Below are 18,712 nucleotides of genomic sequence, written 5' to 3'. Positions count from 1 at the left end.
CTCTGTCACTTGTCTGCTGTGGGACCTTAGACAAGTCACAGTATTGCTCTGTGCCTTAGTTACCTCATCTGTAAAATAGGGGTTAAGATTGTGAGCCCCTTGTGGGACATGGACTGTGACCAACGTGATTAGCTTGTATCTACCCCAGTGCTTAATACGGTGCCTAGCACATAGTAAACACTTAACAGATGCCATTAAAAAATAGAAAAGAACAAAAAAAAAATTCCCCTACCATTCCCACCCTCCCCGCCAAACAGCCCAGCCTGTCATTTCTACTCAAATTCCCTTTTGGCAGAAAGATTAAAGTCAACAGACAAGCAAATCCTGGGTTTATGGGAATTCTGCTCAAACACCAGTGGAATGCCAGAGAGCTTTCCAGTTGAGGATGGCTGCAGATTCCCACCTGGGATTCATCATAATGGAGCAAGCCCTATTAAATTTAGGATTTTAGGCAGCTGGGTTAATTAGCACATGATTTCCTCCTATTAAAGTCAAGCTATTTTTAGTCAGCTCTCTGAGGCAGTGGAAATTACTATCTTCTCTGCTCCCTGGCTGTTACTCCTAGATTGAAGGAGGAGTTGTTAGAAGTGCATTTGTGCCCTTTCAAATGAGGGTAGATTCAAGCAGATTTCTACTTGGAGTTAATCCATTTAGGAACCCTGTAGAAAGTGACCATGTCTTTGCTCTACTACATGGCTCCTTTCTTTCTCCAAAAGTGCCCTAATCACCTTTTCTACTTGGATTTAATCCATTTAGGAACCCTATAGAAAATGACCATGTCTTTGCTCTACTACATGGCTCCTTTCTTTCTCCAAAAGTGTCCTAATCACCTTGTGCTAGCTTGGCAACTTTGCATACTAAATTTAATGCCTCCTAACTGCACACTTTGCTCTTCTAATGCTAACCTTCTCACCGTACCTTGGTCTCATCTTGCCATGTCCTGCCTCTGCCCTACAATGCGAATGCACTCTCTCCTCCCTTTCCCTCTCTCTCTCTCTATATATATAGACAATTACCCCCGGTTCAAAGCCTTACTGAATCAATCAATCAATCAATCGTATTTATTGAGCGCTTACTGTGTGCAGAGCACTGTACTAAGTGCTTGGGAAGTACAAGATGGCAACATATAGAGACCGTCCCTACCCAACAGTGGGCTCACAGTCTAGAAGGGGGAGACAGAGAACAAAACCAAACATACTAACAAAATAAAATAAATAGAAGGCACATTCTGTACTGTACGGTACTGAAGGCACATCTCCTCCAAGAGGCCTTCCTTAAGCCCTCATTTCCTTTTCTTCAACTCCCTCCTCTGTCACCCTGACTTGCTCCCTTTATTTATCCCCCGTCCCAGCCCCACAGCACTTCTGTTCATATATCTAATTATTTATATTACAAGACAAGCAGCGCGGCTCAGTGGCAAGAGCCCGGGCTTTGGAATCAGAGGTCATGGGTTCAAATCCCGGCTCTGCCAATTGTCAGCTGTGTGACTTTGGGCAAGTCACTTCACTTCTCTGGGCCTCAGTTCCCTCATCTGTAAAATGGGGATTAAGACTGTGAGCCCCACATGGGACAACCTGATTACCTTGTAACCTCCCCAGCGCTCAGAACAGTGCTTTGCACATAGTGAGCGCTTAATAAATGCCATCATTATTATTATTATCATTGTAAATGAGGCTGCATTAACTCTCTCATATGTAGCTGGGCTCTCTTTGTAGGTACACATCAACCATCCTGGAAGCACTTGAACCTGGTAGTAGTGATAGTGTGTATTAAGTGTCCACTAGTTCCAATCAAGAGCACTGTACTAAGTGCGTGGAAGAGTTCAACAGAGAAAGCAGGCATGATCCTTACCCTCAAAGAGCTTGCAGTCTAGTGAGAGAGTAGCAGCACTTCTTGAACCCCACATTCAATGTGGCATACTCCCTAGCATACTACGCAAAGCAGATTGTTTTTTATTTCTCTTTCCCCCCTCCCATCTTTTTCCCCACCAGCCTCTCTCCCCCACCTCTCCAGTTCAGGGCATTTGGGAGGTGATTTTCCACACTTGCATGCGAATAACCCACAGACCCTGGGATGGATCAACACGGAGTCAGGGAAACATTTGTGAGCCAAAAGGGCAAGAGATAACCTTCCCCCACCCACCCAACCCTACCCTAAAGCCAGAAGCTGATTTGGAAAACCATCCCTGGCTACACCTTAACGCAGGAGGGCAGGTCCCACTGGGGAGAGCCGCTTCTCACCGGACAGACGCTCTGTGATGTCGCGCACGGCTCGCCCGCAGACAAAACGTACTCGTCCGGCAAACGCTTGTAGAAGCCAGAGGTTATCTGAGGAGAATGAAAGATGGGGATGAGGAGACTGAGGATTGTAACTCCTTTCCCTTTCCAAAATTGTTCCCCAATCCCCCTAACTCCTTGGTCATTTACCATCACGATGAGAAGCAGCATGGCCTTAGTGGAAAGGCCAAAGTACAATCCGACTTGTACTTCCCAAGAGCTTAGTACAGTGCTCTGCACACAGTAAGCGCTCAATAAATACGATTGAATGAATGAATGGAAAGAACACATGCCTGGGAGGCAGACAACCTGGGTTCTAATTCCAGCATTGTCACTTGCCTGCTTATGGGACTTCTCTGTACCTCAGTTTCCTCATCTGTAAGCACGTTAGTCACTTTTATCCCTACAACACTTATAAAAATATCTGTAATTTATTTAGACTCTAGGTTGTTCCTTGTGGTCAGGGAATGTATCTGCCATCTCTGTTGTAACCTCTCCAGTGCTTAGAACAGTGCTTTGCACATAGTAAGCACTTAATAAATGTCATCAATATTATTATTATTATTATTATTAAATGATCCAGGAAGACTTCTTGATGCTGAAAGCCAGGACCCCATTATTATTTGGCTGCTTGGTGTGTAGAATTCCCCCCAGGCTCAAAACTGCCCAATGGGGTATGGTTTAGGCAGCACCAAGTGCGGGGCAGTGATGAGAGGTGGCTATCTCACGCTGATTGCAGATTTTGATCTTCAGCTATACAGCAGTTGCGATCAATAAGCTGGAAGACTATGGCCTAGACTGCTAGATTGTGCCCAGTGGGGATTGGTAGCCTCGAGGGACCCGATGGGCATCCTACAGGGACGGATCCCAGGTCCCGAGTGGCAAAACATTCCCATCAGCAACCTGCACATGGAATAAAAGAGCCCGGTTGAGCTATCCACGGACACTGCCCGAAGCCGGGATTCTGTCTCCCATCTCCAGTAAAAAAAAGCACTGAGGGAAGGGACCAAGGACAACGTTACGCAGGTTACACAGATCGGGCCCCTCAAGAGAGCCAGACATCTTCATCGGGGAAGGCATTCTAGGATCAGCATTGTGTGATGCCAACTCAGGAGCCCTCAGTCAGTCAATCGTACTTATTGAGTGCTTACAGTGCGCAGAACACGCTTAGGAGAGTATAATAGAATATAGCAGACACATTCCCTGCCCACAACGACCTTAGAGTCTAGAGGGGGAGACAGACATTAATATAAATTTCGGCTATGGGACCTGGAGAGGGGATGAAGAAAGGGAGCAAATCAAGGCAATGCAGAAAGGAGTGGGAGAAGAGGAAAAGAGGGCTTAGTCAGGGAAGGCTTCAAAGACGGAGAGGCACGCGCTCTGAGTCATTACGAGGGGCACTGGAGTCAAGGATTTTCTCTGTCAAGGCTGTTAATTTAGCCATATATAAGCATAGTCGCTGGATGCAGGTTTATTCTACACATCCTCTCCATAGTATGATTGATAAAGGCTTTGGTTTTGTGGCTGTTGATGAAGGCAATCTCATTTATGTAGAGTCCCCGTTTGGAACCAGCTGTAATTTACACTGTTTTCTCCGCAGTAGCAGTAGACACAGCAAACCATAAATCCACCCAAAGTGGCAATATCTATGAGCTTGAGATGAGAGGTAAGGCTCGGCTCTACCTGCACAAGTTCTGACACCCTCTATCCATACACCAGCCTGAAAAACATCACCTTTTCAAAGCAGGTCTCTGGCCTAAGGCCCACCCAGAACTTTCTGACTCTGAAGAACAGTTGGGTTTTAGGTTTCCAGACCTGTGACCATCCCAAAAATCAGCACCAAAAGAACCTCTGGAGTGAGGAGAGACCTCAAGGAGTCTTTGGGGCAGGATCAGGAGCACCTTACCTAAATTGGCGATCATCGTATCCAGAACCTGGATTGCAGCTGTGTAAATCCCAGAATTCTTGGAATTCAGGTTGTCCGAGACAGCGGTGATGACGGGGATTAGCACTGGATGTAAACTATCTCTCAAGAGGGGTACCATTTGGCTGAGCGACTCCAGTGCGTGTTGGTTCACTTTTTTGTTAGAGTCCTGAAGCCTCGGGATGAAATCGTCAAAGATCTATCAAAGCAGTGCAAAGCAAGGTCAACGCTACGAAGCACATGGGGCTCACAGTCTAAGTAGGCGGGAGAAAAAGTATTGAATTCATTTCTCCTTACGTTATTACGTTGGCAGCCCCCTTTTCATTTTTAGATTGTGAGCCGCTGGCGGGACAGGGACTGTGTCTAATTTGTTAAGCACTTACTATGTGCCAGGCACTGTAGTAAGCACTGGGGTAGATACAGGCTAATCAGGGGGGACACAGTCCATTTCCCTGATAGGGCTCAGAGTCGTAATTCCCATTTTACAGATGAAGGTAACTGAGTCACAGCGAAAGGAAGTGGCATGTCCAAGGTCACAGAGGAGACAAGTGGCAGAGCCGGGATTAGAACTCAGGTCCTCTAGCTCCCAAACCCTTGCTCTTTCCACTAGGCCAGGCTGCTTCTCAGTTCTCAATTCTAAATGCCAGTCATGTATTCTCTCCCAGTGCTTAGTACAGTGCTGTGAACACAATAAGGGCTCAATAACTACTATTCATTCATTCAACAGTATTGATTGAGTGCTTAGTGTGAGCAGACTAAGCACTTTGGAGAGTACAACAAAAAGCAGACACATTCCCTGTCCTCAATGAGCAAACAGTCTAGAGGGGGAGACAGATATTAAGCTAAATAAATTCCAGGCATGTTCATAAATGATGTGGGCTGGGAAGGGGGATGAATAAAGGGACAAAGGGTGACGCAGAAGGGAGTGGTAGAAGAGGAAAGGAGAGCTTAGTCAGGGAATATGTGCCACATCTCCAAGGGATGCTACCACTGCTGCTAATATTCAATACTCCCACAAGGAACAGCCAAATGAAGGGAAACATCTTGGAGTCAAGGTAACCCCCCGTCTGTGGAAGCCCATGGGAAGCAGCAGAGAAGGGTCCCGGGGAAGGCCCACCCCTACCTGGATGATGTTTCCGGAGACGAGTCCCCGGTGGCTCCTGCAGCACTGCAGGAGTAGCCTCACGCCCTCCGACCGCGCCTGATGGTCCTTGGCCAACAGCAGTTCATTCAGCTCCCTCAGCTGCTCCGCCACCTCGACACCGCGCAGCGCGGAGCGGCGGCCCGCCCCCCGCTGCAGGTCCAGGCTGCCCCTGCTGAGAGGAGAGAGGCTGAGCGGCCCAGGACCACCCTTGCCCAAGTCCGGGGGAAACGCTGAGGACACAGAGCCTCTGGAACCACTGAACTTCAGGCCCCGAAGATCCCCAGCTAACTGATGCTGGGATTTTCCAGCATCAGCTGGGAGGGAGGGGGAAGGATGTGAGGGGAGGGGAGGGTTTGGATTGAGAAGCAGTGTGGCTCGGTGGAGCACAGGCTTGGGAGCCAGAGGTCAAGGGTTCTAATCCCGGCTCCTCCACTTTGGTCAAGTCACTTAACTTCTCTGGGCCTCAGTTCCCTCATCTGTAAAATGGGGATTAAGACTGTGAGCCCCACGTGGGACAACCTGGTCACCTTGTATCCCACTCCAGCGCTTAGAACTGTGATCCTGGCTCTGTCACTTGTTAGCTGTGTGCCTTTGGGCAAGTCACTTCACTTCTCTGGGCCTCACTTCCCTCATCTGTAAAAGTGGGATGAAGACTGTGAGCCCCACGTGGGACAACCTGATCACCTTGTATCCCCCCCAGTGCTTAGAACAGTGCTTTGCACATAGTAAGCGCTTAACAAATACCATCATTATCAGACTGAGCCCCTTCCTTCCTCTCCCCCTCGTCTCCCTCTCCATCCCCCCTATCTTACCTCCTTCCCTTCCCCGCAGCACCTGTATATATGTATATGTTTGTACATATTTATTACTCTGTTTATTTATTTATTTTACTTGTACATATCTATTCTATTTATTTTATTTTGTTAGTATGTTTGGTTTTGTTCTCTGCCTCCCCCTTTTAGACTGTGAGCCCACTGTTGGGTAGGGACTGTCTCTATATGTTGCCATTTTGTACTTCCCAAGCACTTAGTACAGTGCTCTGCACATAGTAAGCACTCAATAAATACGATTGATGATGATCCTCATCATCATCATAGTAAGCGCTTAACAAATGCCATCACTATTATTATTTTCCACCTAGTCAGTCAATCACATTTATTGAGAGTTTCCTGTATGCAGAGCAGTGGGAGAGTACAATATAACAATACAGCAGACACATTCCTTGCCTATAACAAGCTTACAGTCTAGTGCTGGAAGCACTACAGTGTTTTGGGGGTTTTTTTGGTCAGTTTGTTTTTAAATGGTATTTACTCTGTGTCAGGCACTGTACTAAGCAATTAGATGCTTACAAGCTAATCAGGTTGGACACAGTCCGTGTCTCACACGGGGCTTGCAGTCAATCTCCGTTTTACAAATGAGGTAACTGAAGCCCAGAGAAGCTAAGCGACCTGCCCAAGGCCACATAGAAGACAAATGGCAGAGCCGGGATTAGAACCCAGCTCCTTCTGACTCTCAGGCTGTACCCACTAGACCATGCTGCTTCTCTCGGGAAGGGCTTGGAAGCTTCAGATAAATGCTCTCTCAGCCTGTGGGTTGGTGGGGTGGGGACACCACGAGGGACCCACCAGCACAAAGTCAAAGCAAGGGCCCTCACTCCCCTCCTCACTCTCCTTCCCCTCACCTAGGTAAATAGAAGTAGAGAGAGTTATACAGAGGAAAGCAATTAAGAAAAAACAAACAGCAGTGAAGACAACAAGGTTATGAGGGTGAAATTCATGAGAAGCATCCAGACTGAACCATAAACTTTATGACAATCCACAAAACCTGTTTGTAGGTCTAGAAAAAGCTATGATGCCAATCCAGAAGGAGTACGGGAGGAAATGAAACAATTTTTTAAATAAATAACCGATGTCTCTCCAGTAGCTTAATTCTCCCAGGTGGTTAGGTTGCATCCAATTATTTCAGCCCAATGTTTCATGCTAATTCTACCATCAGGGTTGAGAGATAAAGGACAGGAGAGGGGGACAGGTGACTAGTAGAGCAGCCACGAAAACAAGCTCTGGCTTAAGTGCTCATTTTGAAGGACATAATGAAAGTTTGCTTCCAGGTTGGGAAGAAATGTAAAGGATTCTACTTATCCTTTCCAGTTACTTTTTTCCTTGGACGTAGAAAAAAATCTGGCCTTACAGAAGAACTCTCAGTATGTTTCCTACAGGTTGGTGCTTGTGTTCTCTTAGAAGCAGAGATATGGATAGGTAACGTCATCAGGATCTACGGGTTGGGGATGACCAAATTTTGTAGGCTGAAAGGAATCCGTGGTCCAACAATTTTTGAAAACTATTACGAAGATGGAAATCGAGTGTCCTCAAAGGAGAACGTCTGAGAGTTAGGAAGTTAAGTGGCACCACAGCTAGATGGCTTAGGCAAAAGGAAGCATACGAAATTTAGATCTGGAAGCAATAAAATTACCCACCATCATCATCCGTCGTTTCCAACAGATGTGGTTCATGGTAAAAACCACAGATTAGACTAGACTGTAAGCCTGGTGTGGGCAGGAATTGTCTCTCTATTGCTGAATTGTACGTTCCAAGCACTTAGTACAGTGCTCTGCACACAGTAAGCACTCAATAAATACAATTGAATAAATGAATGAATGGGGAAGGTGGCTCTGCCCTTTGAGGGGCTGGACCATCAGGAGAAGCAGCGTGGCTCAGTGGAAAGAGCCCGGGCTTTGGAGTCAGAAGTCATGGGTTCAAATCCTGGCTCTGCCAATTGTCAGCTCTGTGACTTTGGGCAAGTCACTAACTTCTCTGTGCCTCAGTTACCTCATCTGTAAAACGGGGATTGAGACTGTGAGCCCCCTGTGGGACAACCTGATCACTTTGTAACCTCCCCAGTGCTTAAAACAGTGCTTTGCACACAGTAAGTGCTAAATAAATGCCATCATTATTATGATGATGATGATGATGATGATTCTGGGTAAGGGGGTGACCTTTCCTTTTCCTTCCCATTCATTTCTCCTTCACTTTGCTTATGGTGTGGCATGACTGGGTCTGGGTGAAACCATCTTACCATCCAACTCAACAGCACTAACAGAAGAGGGGGCTGAAAAGAGGAGACCGGCACCCCTGGTCCCCCAATCCTGCCCCTGCTCACACTCCCCCAATTCCCACCTCAGGTACCAGCTGAATACCAATAGCATCCGCAGCAGGGAAGTGTAGCTAGCAGCAATATTAACCCTCTTTCCACCATTTCTTTGCAGGCTCCACGCTTTAAGCACGTTCGCCTCCGTCTGAAGAACGGCAGTCATGGGGCTGTATATATGAACCTGTGCATGCTGAGCCTAGCTAATCAGAGCCATCTCAGCTTCTGCCACTCCTCTTCGTTATTCAAATAGCTTCCTGTGACTTGAAGCCACAGTCCAACCATGTACCAGATCTGACTTCCAGTTCTAATTAAGAACAGATTATTTTCAGAGCCATTGGTGGCTGCCAGAAAGTGCCCTCACAGATTGTGAGTGACCAAGGGGCTATTCCTTTGAACTCCGGTTCTGTTAGGGACAATTCATGCACTTATCATAAGAATAGAACTTGACCCAGTTGAGAATCAACACTTACTGCCTGATGAACCCCAGACCTTTGACAAACTTATAGCTTCACCCCAACGTGATGTCCTATCTTATCCTTGTTCCAACTTGAAATCGCTAACAACTCCCTTTCCCAGGTTGCCAATGCACACCTGGCATCCCCCAGGACACGATTCCTGGTAGAAACTGGATCCAGGAAATGACCAGTTTCAGGAAGATCAAGTCAATTCCCTTCTGGAGACCCAGAACTGAGGATGCCAAGTGAGAGACAGAGAAAAGGTACCGGTACCCTTCTTTGGAGAGCAGGCCACCCCGAGACACCGTCACACTGCTGTTTGTGGAGATCCTACGGCCCTTGGCAGACGGAGGCTCGGCATTCTCTTCTCCTCCCTTTGCAAGAGAAGATAGAGAAATGTATGTGGTAGGGGGAGAGGAGAAAGGGAAGAGAATGAGGGGGAAAAGAGGGAAGAAGGGGAGAGGGGGGAAAAAGGGAGGGGAGGGAGAGAAGTGGTCCCTCCAACACTCACCCGTTGCTTGATGGCGACCACGATGTCCCGCAGGTCATGAGATGGGAGCGATTGCTTCAGGTACATATCGAACTTGGGATGAGACATTAAGACGTTCACCATCTTCCGGCCATAAAACCTACCACGTGGAGAAGGGATGGGAGTGAAGAAATGCCAACTGTCCGGTAAACCCTGTCCTCCTCCTGGACAGCAAGCTACCCCCTCCACTTAAGTGAGGAGGATGGGGTCCCCTGAAAGGCCAAGGGTCAGAGAGGAGCAGAGACGAGGGATGGGGTGGGAGGCGGGGTAAAGAGAGGATGTGGAGGGGCGAGAGAAGAGGTAAAGAGAAGCAGCATAACCTAGTGGGTAGAACACGGGCCTGGGAGTTAAAAGGACCTGGGTTCTAATCCCAGCACCTTCAGTTGCCTGCTGTGTGACCTTGGACAAGCCACTTCACTTCTCTGTGCCTCAGTTACCTCATCTTTAAAATGGGGATTAAGACTGAGAGACCTACGTGGGACAGGAACTGTGTCCAACCTGATTAACTTGTATGTACTCCAGCACTCAGTACAGTGCCTGGCACACAGTAAGCTCTGAACAAGTACGATAAAATAAGAAGGAGGAGGGGAAGCCAGGTCACCATCCAGCTGGATATTTCACCTGCAGCCAGAGCAGTTGCACAGAGTGGTCCTGACCTGCTGACCCACTGACCCAGGGCTGGTCTCTACTGGCTGAGCAGCCAAGTCGGGGAGCTCCCCTGGCAGGGACCACCTGAGAGCTCAAATCAATCAATCAATTGTATTTATTGAGCGCTTACTGTGTGCAGAGCACTGTACTAAGCGCTTGGGAAGTACAAGTTGGCAACATATAGAGACGGTCTCTACCCAACAGTGGGCTCACACCCGGACAGACAGCCTTGTCCACCAATCAGAGGGCGGGTGGAAGGCAGGTGCGTGCGACTGATGAGCCAACCCTTACCAGAAAAAAGAGGACCCAAGTTGGAAATAATACAGGGACGCTGGGGTTCCCTCTAGACTGCGGTTCCCTCTAATAATAATGATGATATCGGTTTAAGCACTTACTATGTGCCGGGCAGTGCTGGGGTAGATACAAGCAAATTGGGTTGGACACAGTCCCTGTCCCCTGTGGGGCTCACAGTCTCAATCCCCATTTTACAGATGAGGTAATAGGCACAGAGAAGAAGTGACTCGTCCAAGGTCACAGAGCAGACAAGTCTCTAGGTCCCATCTCCTCCAAGAGGCCTTCCCCGTTTAAGCCCTCTTTTCTATGCACTTGGATCTGTGACCTTTCGACATTTGATATTCATTCCATCCCAACCTCCACAGCATTTATGCACATATCTTTAAGTTATAGAATATAAATTATTCATACTAATGTCTGCCTCCCCCTCTAGATTGTAAGCTCATTATGGACAGGGAACGTGTCTGCTCATTCTATTGTATTGTTCTCTCCCAAGTGCTTAGTACAGTGCTCTGCACATAGATCTCAATAAATACAATTGATTGATTGACTATAACCTCGTTGTAAGCAGGAAATGTGCCTACCAGTTCTTATATTGTACCTTCCCAAGCACTCAGGAGAGTGATCTATACAAGGTAATTGCTCATTAAATACAATTGGTTGATGGATTGGTTTCCTGGTTCCAACGTAATAGTAGTAATAATAATGATAATAACAATGGCATTTATTAAGCACTTACTATGTGCCAAGCACTGTTCTAAGTGCTGGGGAGGTTACAAGGTGATCAGGTTGTCCCACGGGGAGCTCACAGTCTTAATCCCCATTTCACAGATGAGGGAACTGAGGCACAGAGAAGTTAAGTGACTTGCCCAGAGTTCCACAGCTGACAATTGGCAGAGCAGGAATTCGAACCCATGACCTCTGACTCCAAAGCCTGTGCTCTTTCCGCTGAGCCACGCTGCTTCTCATGAACATCCCAGCTTGGGGTGAGGGGGATTGCCCACGGTCACTCCTCGGCCAGCTTCACCTCGTGTCTTGATTTGAGTCCTGAGCCAGCCTGACGAGGGTGCGAATCAACGCGTCCGTGTTGTCCCTGGGGCCCGATAAGAGTTTCTCGGCTCCCATCTGCTCCACGACTGTTGCCAGGTGCTCGGCAGTGGCCTTCCGGACCGAGGGGTTGCGGTGACTGGGAGGGAAGGCGTCGGGGGGCCATGGGGCAGGATGCAGAGGGTGAAGGGGAAAGGAAGGGAGGAAGGGGACAGGCAGGAGGCACAGAGGGATTACTCAATACATGATGGCAAGTTTGGTCAAACTCCTCCCGCAGCTCATCCCACCAATTAACTCTTTTCCGCTCCTGCTCCAGGTCTCCCCGTCCCAGGCCTGAGGAACATGATGGCCCATAACCAGCCCATGTCCCTGCCTGGCTTTGAGGAAGGCTGCCTTCTCTTCCTCAGGCCCATCTCAGAGTCGCCCCAGAAAACTGAGGGGACTGTACTCTCCCAAACACTCAGTACAGGGTTCTACACACAGAAGCGCTCAATAAATACCACCGATTTTGATAAATATCCACCTCTCTCCACCGTGTCAGGCACTAATGGGCACACGTTTTCTTCCTAGACAAGCCTCTGACCACACCAGCCCCTCATATTGCATGGCCAGTGATGGGATGAAACAGGGTGGGGCAGGGCGGAAGGCACAGGTGCTCTGGTTTTGACCTACTGCTCCTAACATCTTCCCAAAGGCAACACTGACAAGGACAAACAACGAGAGAACCAAAGAAACTCTACTTGAGGGGAGGGTCAGCAAGGGGTGGAAAAAGCCCCAGGAGAATAAGAAGACAAGTGAGCTGACATCTAAAAACTTGCTTCAGTTCACTGTCTTTTGATCCACAGTTCAACAGAAACGTGGTCATTTGGGAAAGGTGGAGAAGGACTCCAGGGAGGGGAAAAAAATCTGAAAAATCTCTTCAATCTCTAGGTGTTCTCAATAACGATAATAATAATAGCAACAATAGTGTATAAGTGCTTACCATGTGTCAAGCACTGTATAAAGCACTGGGGAAGATACAAAATAATCAGGTCAGACACAGTCCTTCTCTCTTATCGGGCTCACTACATGGGTGAGGGAATTGAGGCACGAAGAAGTTATGTGACCTGTCTGAGGTCACCCGGCAGGCAGGTGGCAGAGCCGGGATTAATAATAATAACAATAATAATAATAATAATAATGGCATTTGTTAAGCGCTTACTATGTGCAAAGCACTGTTCTAAGCGCTGGAGGGGATACAAGGTAATCAGTTTGTCCCACGTGTCAAACTGTCTTAATTCCCATTTTACAGATGAGGTAGCTGAGGCTCAGAGAAGTGACTTGTCCAAGGTCACACAGCAGACATGTGGCGGAGCTGGGATTCGAACCCGTGACCTCCGACTCCAAAGCCCATGCTCTTTCCACTGAGCCACGCTGATCAGAACTCAGGCTGCTTGGGGAGTGGTCCTAACTGGGTGGGGAGTGCCATGTCACCCACCCTGACTCCATATCTGAGGTGGCCACTGGGATAACCCCTCTTGGCGTCCCACTCTGGCTAGCATTGATCCCAAATGATTCGACCGACTTCCTCCCTCCTCCCTTCCTCTTCAGGCTGAGTTCTAATCGGCGTGGCTCAGTGGGAAGAGCATGGGCTTTGGAGTCGGAGGCCATGGGTCCGAATCCCAGCTCCGCTACATGTCTGCTGTGTGAACTTGGGCAAGTCACTTAACTTCTCTGAGCCTCAGCTACCTCATCCTCCAGAGCCTCCCTTCCCACCAGACCCACCATTCTCCAAACCCTCTTCTCGTCCCACTCTGTCCCACTGCTGCCTCCTCCTTTGAACTTTCCTCGGGGTCCACCTCAGTCCTACCCCTACTTCCTCCCGCTCCCTCCCCATCATCCCCCTTTATTTCTGACTTCCAGCCACCCCTTCCCTGACAACCCCCACCCCACAGAGGACAGCCCCCTCCATACTAGGCACCCCCTGCCGTGAGGGCTGACAGGGAGCGGGCTGGGGTCACGTCCTCCACCATGGCTCTCAGAGACCAATCTGCCACTCGCTGTATGAACTCGCTGGTGTCCCCCGCCTTCTGGAGCAGACAGCGGGCGATTTCCTCTGCCTCCTGGTCCATATGCTTTCTCATGGTCTGGAACAGGTGGCCCAGGGTGCTGATGGCCAAGCGTGATACTTTGGACCGGAGGTTGGAGACCTGGGGGAGACAGAGCAAGCGTGACGGTGCAGTGGAGGAGAACACGGGCTCTGGCCTCCAGAAGCCACCCAGGACGGCAACTCATGGAAGCCCACACTTGTAGCACAGGGACAAGCGTTCGCCCGATTGGAGTCATAATCGCCAGCCTTGGCCATCGCCTGGTTCATTCATGTGACCCAAACCAGCACTCCCCTCTAGACTGAAAGTTCGTTACGGGCAGGGAACGTGTCTGCTGATTCTGTTGAATGGTACTCTCCCCAAGTGCTTAGTTAGCACATAGTAAGCGCTCGATACATACCACTGATAGATCATCATCAATCGTATTTATTGAGCGCTTTATTTATAGAGACAGTCCCTACCCAGTGATTCCCCCACACCCCCTACCCCCTGATTCCACGCAGGGGCAAAGACAAATGCATTGGTTCGGAGATGGAAAAGTTGATGGTGAGGCGAGGTATAGTTACAAGTTGGGAGGAGCAAAGTGTGTAAGCTGGAGTGCTTAAATCAATCAATCAATCAATCAATCGTATTTATTGAGCGCTTACTGTGTGCAGAGCACTGTACTAAGCGCTTGGGAAGTACAAGTTGGCAACATATAGAGACAGTCCCTACCCAACAGTGGGCTCACAGTCTAAAAGGGGGAGGTATTTATGAAAGGTATTTATAATACCATTATAAAAAATCCTTTCATTAAAATGGGGTCAGAGCCCACATCTTCTGGGAGGAAATAAAACCTTCCAGGAAGAAACTGGTGAAAGGAGGGGAGGGAAGGCCTCAGGGGCCACTGGAGGCCAGTGCTTCCTCCAGGACAGCAGAGTTCCCCAGGCTGAACCTCCAGCCAGATCCCTGGATGTCCCCCTGGCATGAAATGGGAAGAAGAGACAGAAGGACCTGGGTTCTAATCCACTTGTCTGCTGCGTGATCTTGGCCAAGTCACTTCACTTCCCGTGCCTCAGTTATCACATCTGTAGAATGGGGATTAAGACTGTGAGCCCTATATTGGACAGGGACTGTGTTCAACATGTTTAGCTTGTATCTACCCCAACGTGTAGTACGGTGCCTGGCACTTAGGAAGCACTGAACAAATACCATTAAAAAAAAAGAAAAGGAACCAACAAGGGCGGGGTTTTCTCAGAAGCACAAAGCAGATCGGGGAAGAAGCTACAGCAGGACTCAGGTCACACGACCAACGCCTTCCTTGCTCTCCTCTGCGGACAACCCCTTCACACCGGCATGCTGTGCTCCAGAAATAAAAGAATTCCCCAAATGAAGCTCATCCACGTCTCTTGCTCGGTACTCCTAATTAAAGAATCAAAAGCCACCCATCAGTACCTCCAGCTGTGGAAGAGGGCAGCTACTACCGCCCCATTTGTGCTGCAAGTTAATGCCCATCAGGGGCTCGGACTTGACCAGATAGAGCTGTAAGTGCCCAAACAAAGCAGCTGCCAGTGGACCGTTTTCCGTTGCCCGAGGCCCTAGGGCCTGCCAGCCACGACAGCAGTGCCCGCGGGCGGGCCGGCCGCCTGTTCCGGACGTGCGTCAGAGACCAGGTCCTCACCTCCTGCGTCACGGCCAGGCAAACGTCGTGGAGTCGCCCTTCGAGCACATCGGGATGACAAGCCGCCAGGCGCCGCACGCTTACCAGCCCCTTCTCCTTCAGCTGCCTGAGGAAGAGCTCCGAGGGAGGCAGGGAAGATGGGCAGAGGGAAGAGTCACTGAACAGAGCCACACAGGCCCCCCAACCCAGGGCTGACCCAATCCCTCCTTGACAGGGGCTGACAACCTGGGGCCAAATACTACCTCAACCCACAGGGAGAGGAGAGGGGTCAAGGAGTGAGGGGGCTTTTAAAATCATTTCTAGCGTGGGGACTGCATCCCCTCAAAGTACCAACCCCTGGCCTGGTCTAGGGGTCTTCCACACAGAACACGTATACTCAGGAGTGAGCTGAAGTGCCGGCAACCTGGGGTTCCCAGAAATCACTCCTCTGACTTTCCTTCTCCTTCATCCCAGGATTCTGATAAGACCCAAAAACTTCCAAGCAGGGCTGAAAAGATCCCAAATGCAGTCTGATTCTTTAGCTCTCTCCCTTCCCCTTCCCCATTTTCACCCTGTCAAAAGGAAACGTCAGCACTCATCCACTTGAATGGGAAGCAGCGTGGCTCAGTGGAAAGAGCCCGGGCTTTGGAGTCAGAGGTCGTGGGTTCAAATCCCGGCTCTGCCACTTGTCAGCTGGGCGACTTTGGGCAAGTCACTTCGCTTCTCCGGGCCTCAGTTCCCTCATCTGTAAAATGGGGATGAAGACTGTGAGTCCCACGTGGGACCACCTGATTACCTTGTATCTACCCAGCACTTAGAACAGTGCTTGGCACATAGTAAGCGCTTAACAAATACCAACATTATTATTATTATCTGATGACGCAGAGCTTAAATTCAACAAGGAGGTCACCCCGCCAACCTGAAGGAGCCTCTTGTCCCCTCCTGCTCCTTTGCCCAACTGGAAGTGGTCAGACTTGTAAGCGAGTCCAAGATTCGGAAATGCCCATCAGGTGGGGCCTGCGCAGACCACACTGAGGGAGCCACAGGACCTCGGGGGTGAGGTGGGCGGAGGGAGGGGTGGGCACCCAAAAGCTGTTCTCTCACCAGTCACTGTTACTGAGCCACTGAAGGGCCTCCATCAGCCCCAGCTCAGGGTGCGAGAGAGGCCGGAGATCCTGAGCCAGGCCCTCCTCAGGCGCCGCCGCTTCCTCTGGAGGACTGGGCACGAGGGCTGCTGGCAGGGACTTGGCTACCCAAAGGAGAAGGAAAACCGTCACACAAGAGAGACGCTCATTGGCAGCTCTTTCTTGCCAAATGTTTCCCTCAAAATGCCACTCAACTCTCCCCTGCAACATAGCGCCCAACTACGCAGGACCGTAGCAGCCATTTTCCACATTTAATATGTAGGGAAACAGAATGCTGCAGATAGCCTGGGCATTTTTTTTTAAGTAGCATTTGTTAAGCGCTTACTATGTGCCAGGCCCTGTACTAAGCACTGGGGTAGATACAAGTTAATCAGGTTGAACACAGTCCATGTCCCACATAGAGTTCAGTCTTAATAATAATAATAATGGCATTTATTAAGCGCTTACTATGTGCAAAGCACCGTTCTAAGCACTGGGGAGGCTACAGGGTGATCAGGTTGTCCCACGGGGGCTCACAGTCTTAATCCCCATTTTACGGATGAGGCAACTGAGGCACAGAGAAGTGAAGTAACTTGCCCAAAGTCACACAGCTGACCATTGGCGGAGCCAGGATTTGAACCCATGACCTCTGACTCCAAAGCCCAGGCTCTTTCCACTGAGCCATGCTGCTTCCCCTGAGCATTAATTCCCATTTAGCAGTAGAGGGAACAGACTCAGAAGTGAAGTGACTTGACCAAGGTCACACAGCAGACAAGTAGCAGAGCCAGGATTAGAACTGAGGTCCTTCTGACTCAGGCCCGTGCTCTATCCACTAGGCCACTCTCCTCTACGCTCTCCAGCACCCCAACTTATTCCTGCTCAGCCCATCTACCCCATCCCCTCTCGCTCGGCAAATGCACCTGCCTCCACCCTCCTTCCCTTACCACTCTCTTCAAACTCCTGCTGTTTGGCTTCCCAAAGGAGAAGGAAAACCATCACACAAGAGAGAGGTTCACTGGCAGCTTTCTTGCCAAATGCTTCCCTCAAACGCCACTCGACCTCTCCCCTGCAACATAGCGCCCAACTACGCAGGACCACAGCAGCCATTTTCCATTTTCCACATTTAATATTGCTACTCTTGCTGCTTCCCCTGGGTCATCCCTTTCCCCTTCCTAAACCAGCCCCTTCCTGCCTGCTCCCATCTCCTGACTGGTTTCACCCCACCCTCATTCCCCGCCTTCTTTTAGGTCCTTGTCCTCTGCTCTCTTCCCTAGTCATCCCTTACACAGGGTCCATTCCTGACCCTGGGCCTCATACCCAATCCACGCCCACCTCAAACTGGGACTCAGTGCATGTGGCATCAACCGTTTGTGGTTCACTAAGCACTTATTGAGGGCAGAGCCCTGGGCGGGATACAAGACAACCAGCATGGTCTAGTGGACAGAGCACGGGCCCAGGAGTCAGAGGACCTGGGTTCTAATCCCAGCCCTGCCACTTGTCTGCTGCATTACCTTAGCCAAGTCGCTTATCTTCTCTGTTCCTCAGTCTATCTCAACTGTTTGATGAGGGTTCAATACCTGCTCGCCCTCTTACTTGGACTGTGAGCCTCTTGTGGGACAGGACTGTGTCTGATCTGCGCTTACTATAATAATAATAATAGCATTTATTAAGCACTTCCTATGTGCAAAGCACTGTTCTAAGCGCCGAAACTGTACTTACCCCAGCGCTTAGTATAGTGTCCGGCTCATAGTAAGAGCTTAACAAATAACACTGTGAAGCAGCGTGTCCTAGTGGGTAGAGCACGGTCCTGAGAGTGCTGTGTGACCTTGGGCGAGTCACAACTTCTCTGTGCCTCAGTCATCTCATCTGTAAAACGGGGATTAAGACTGTGAGTCCCATATGGGACATGGACCCTGTCCAACCTGATTAACCTGCATCTGCCCCACCACCTAGAATAGTCCCTGGCACACAGTAAGCGCTTAAACCTGTGGGAACATTGCCTCTATTAACTGGCTCAGCAGTAGCTCCCCCATCACTCCCCCGACCCCCGCCCTCCGAGCCCTACCTGAGGTGTGGCGACCCCGACTAGAGTTTCGGCTGCTGACTGGCAGGCTGGGCAGGGAGGCCCGGGCGGCCCTACTGGCCTGCTTGCTCAGGACGACGCTGGGGCTGGTTTGACCTGGGCTCCGCGGCCTGGCGGGTCGGGGCAGGACTCCGCTGCCCCGGAGAGGAGCGAGTTCTGCAGCAGCAGCAGCAGCAGCAGGAGGAGAAAGAAGAACGCACACTGGGTTCAGTCCAGGGGCCCAGCAGATGGGCCCAGGGACCACGGGAGGATGCCTTGACCATCCGAAAAGAGCTGCCCGGCCCCCAGTGCCTCTCTCCACCACAAACAGGACCA

At 49.9% G+C, this 18,712-nt stretch overlaps 1 protein-coding gene across 1 annotated transcript in view; it reads right to left on the bottom strand.

Annotated features, from left to right (window-relative positions):
- The window catches only part of TOGARAM2 (TOG array regulator of axonemal microtubules 2), a 32,529-nt gene that overhangs the window by 1,368 nt on the left and 12,449 nt on the right, over positions 1-18,712 (bottom strand). The window contains exons 7-16 of the mRNA XM_038751153.1: positions 18,380-18,553; positions 16,295-16,439; positions 15,212-15,317; positions 13,418-13,653; positions 11,445-11,603; positions 9,458-9,575; positions 9,220-9,320; positions 5,324-5,516; positions 4,183-4,399; positions 2,241-2,327 (exon numbers count right to left, since the gene is read on the bottom strand). Coding sequence (XP_038607081.1) covers positions 2,241-2,327; positions 4,183-4,399; positions 5,324-5,516; positions 9,220-9,320; positions 9,458-9,575; positions 11,445-11,603; positions 13,418-13,653; positions 15,212-15,317; positions 16,295-16,439; positions 18,380-18,553 — 1,536 coding nt within the window. The remainder of the gene's footprint in view (positions 1-2,240; positions 2,328-4,182; positions 4,400-5,323; positions 5,517-9,219; positions 9,321-9,457; positions 9,576-11,444; positions 11,604-13,417; positions 13,654-15,211; positions 15,318-16,294; positions 16,440-18,379; positions 18,554-18,712) is intronic.

This window comes from Tachyglossus aculeatus, chromosome 9 (genome assembly GCF_015852505.1).
Source record: "Tachyglossus aculeatus isolate mTacAcu1 chromosome 9, mTacAcu1.pri, whole genome shotgun sequence".
Lineage (NCBI taxonomy): Eukaryota > Metazoa > Chordata > Mammalia > Monotremata > Tachyglossidae > Tachyglossus > Tachyglossus aculeatus.
The sequence above is the reverse complement of the archived record's forward strand: the minus strand, read 5'-3'. Positions and strand labels throughout refer to the sequence as shown.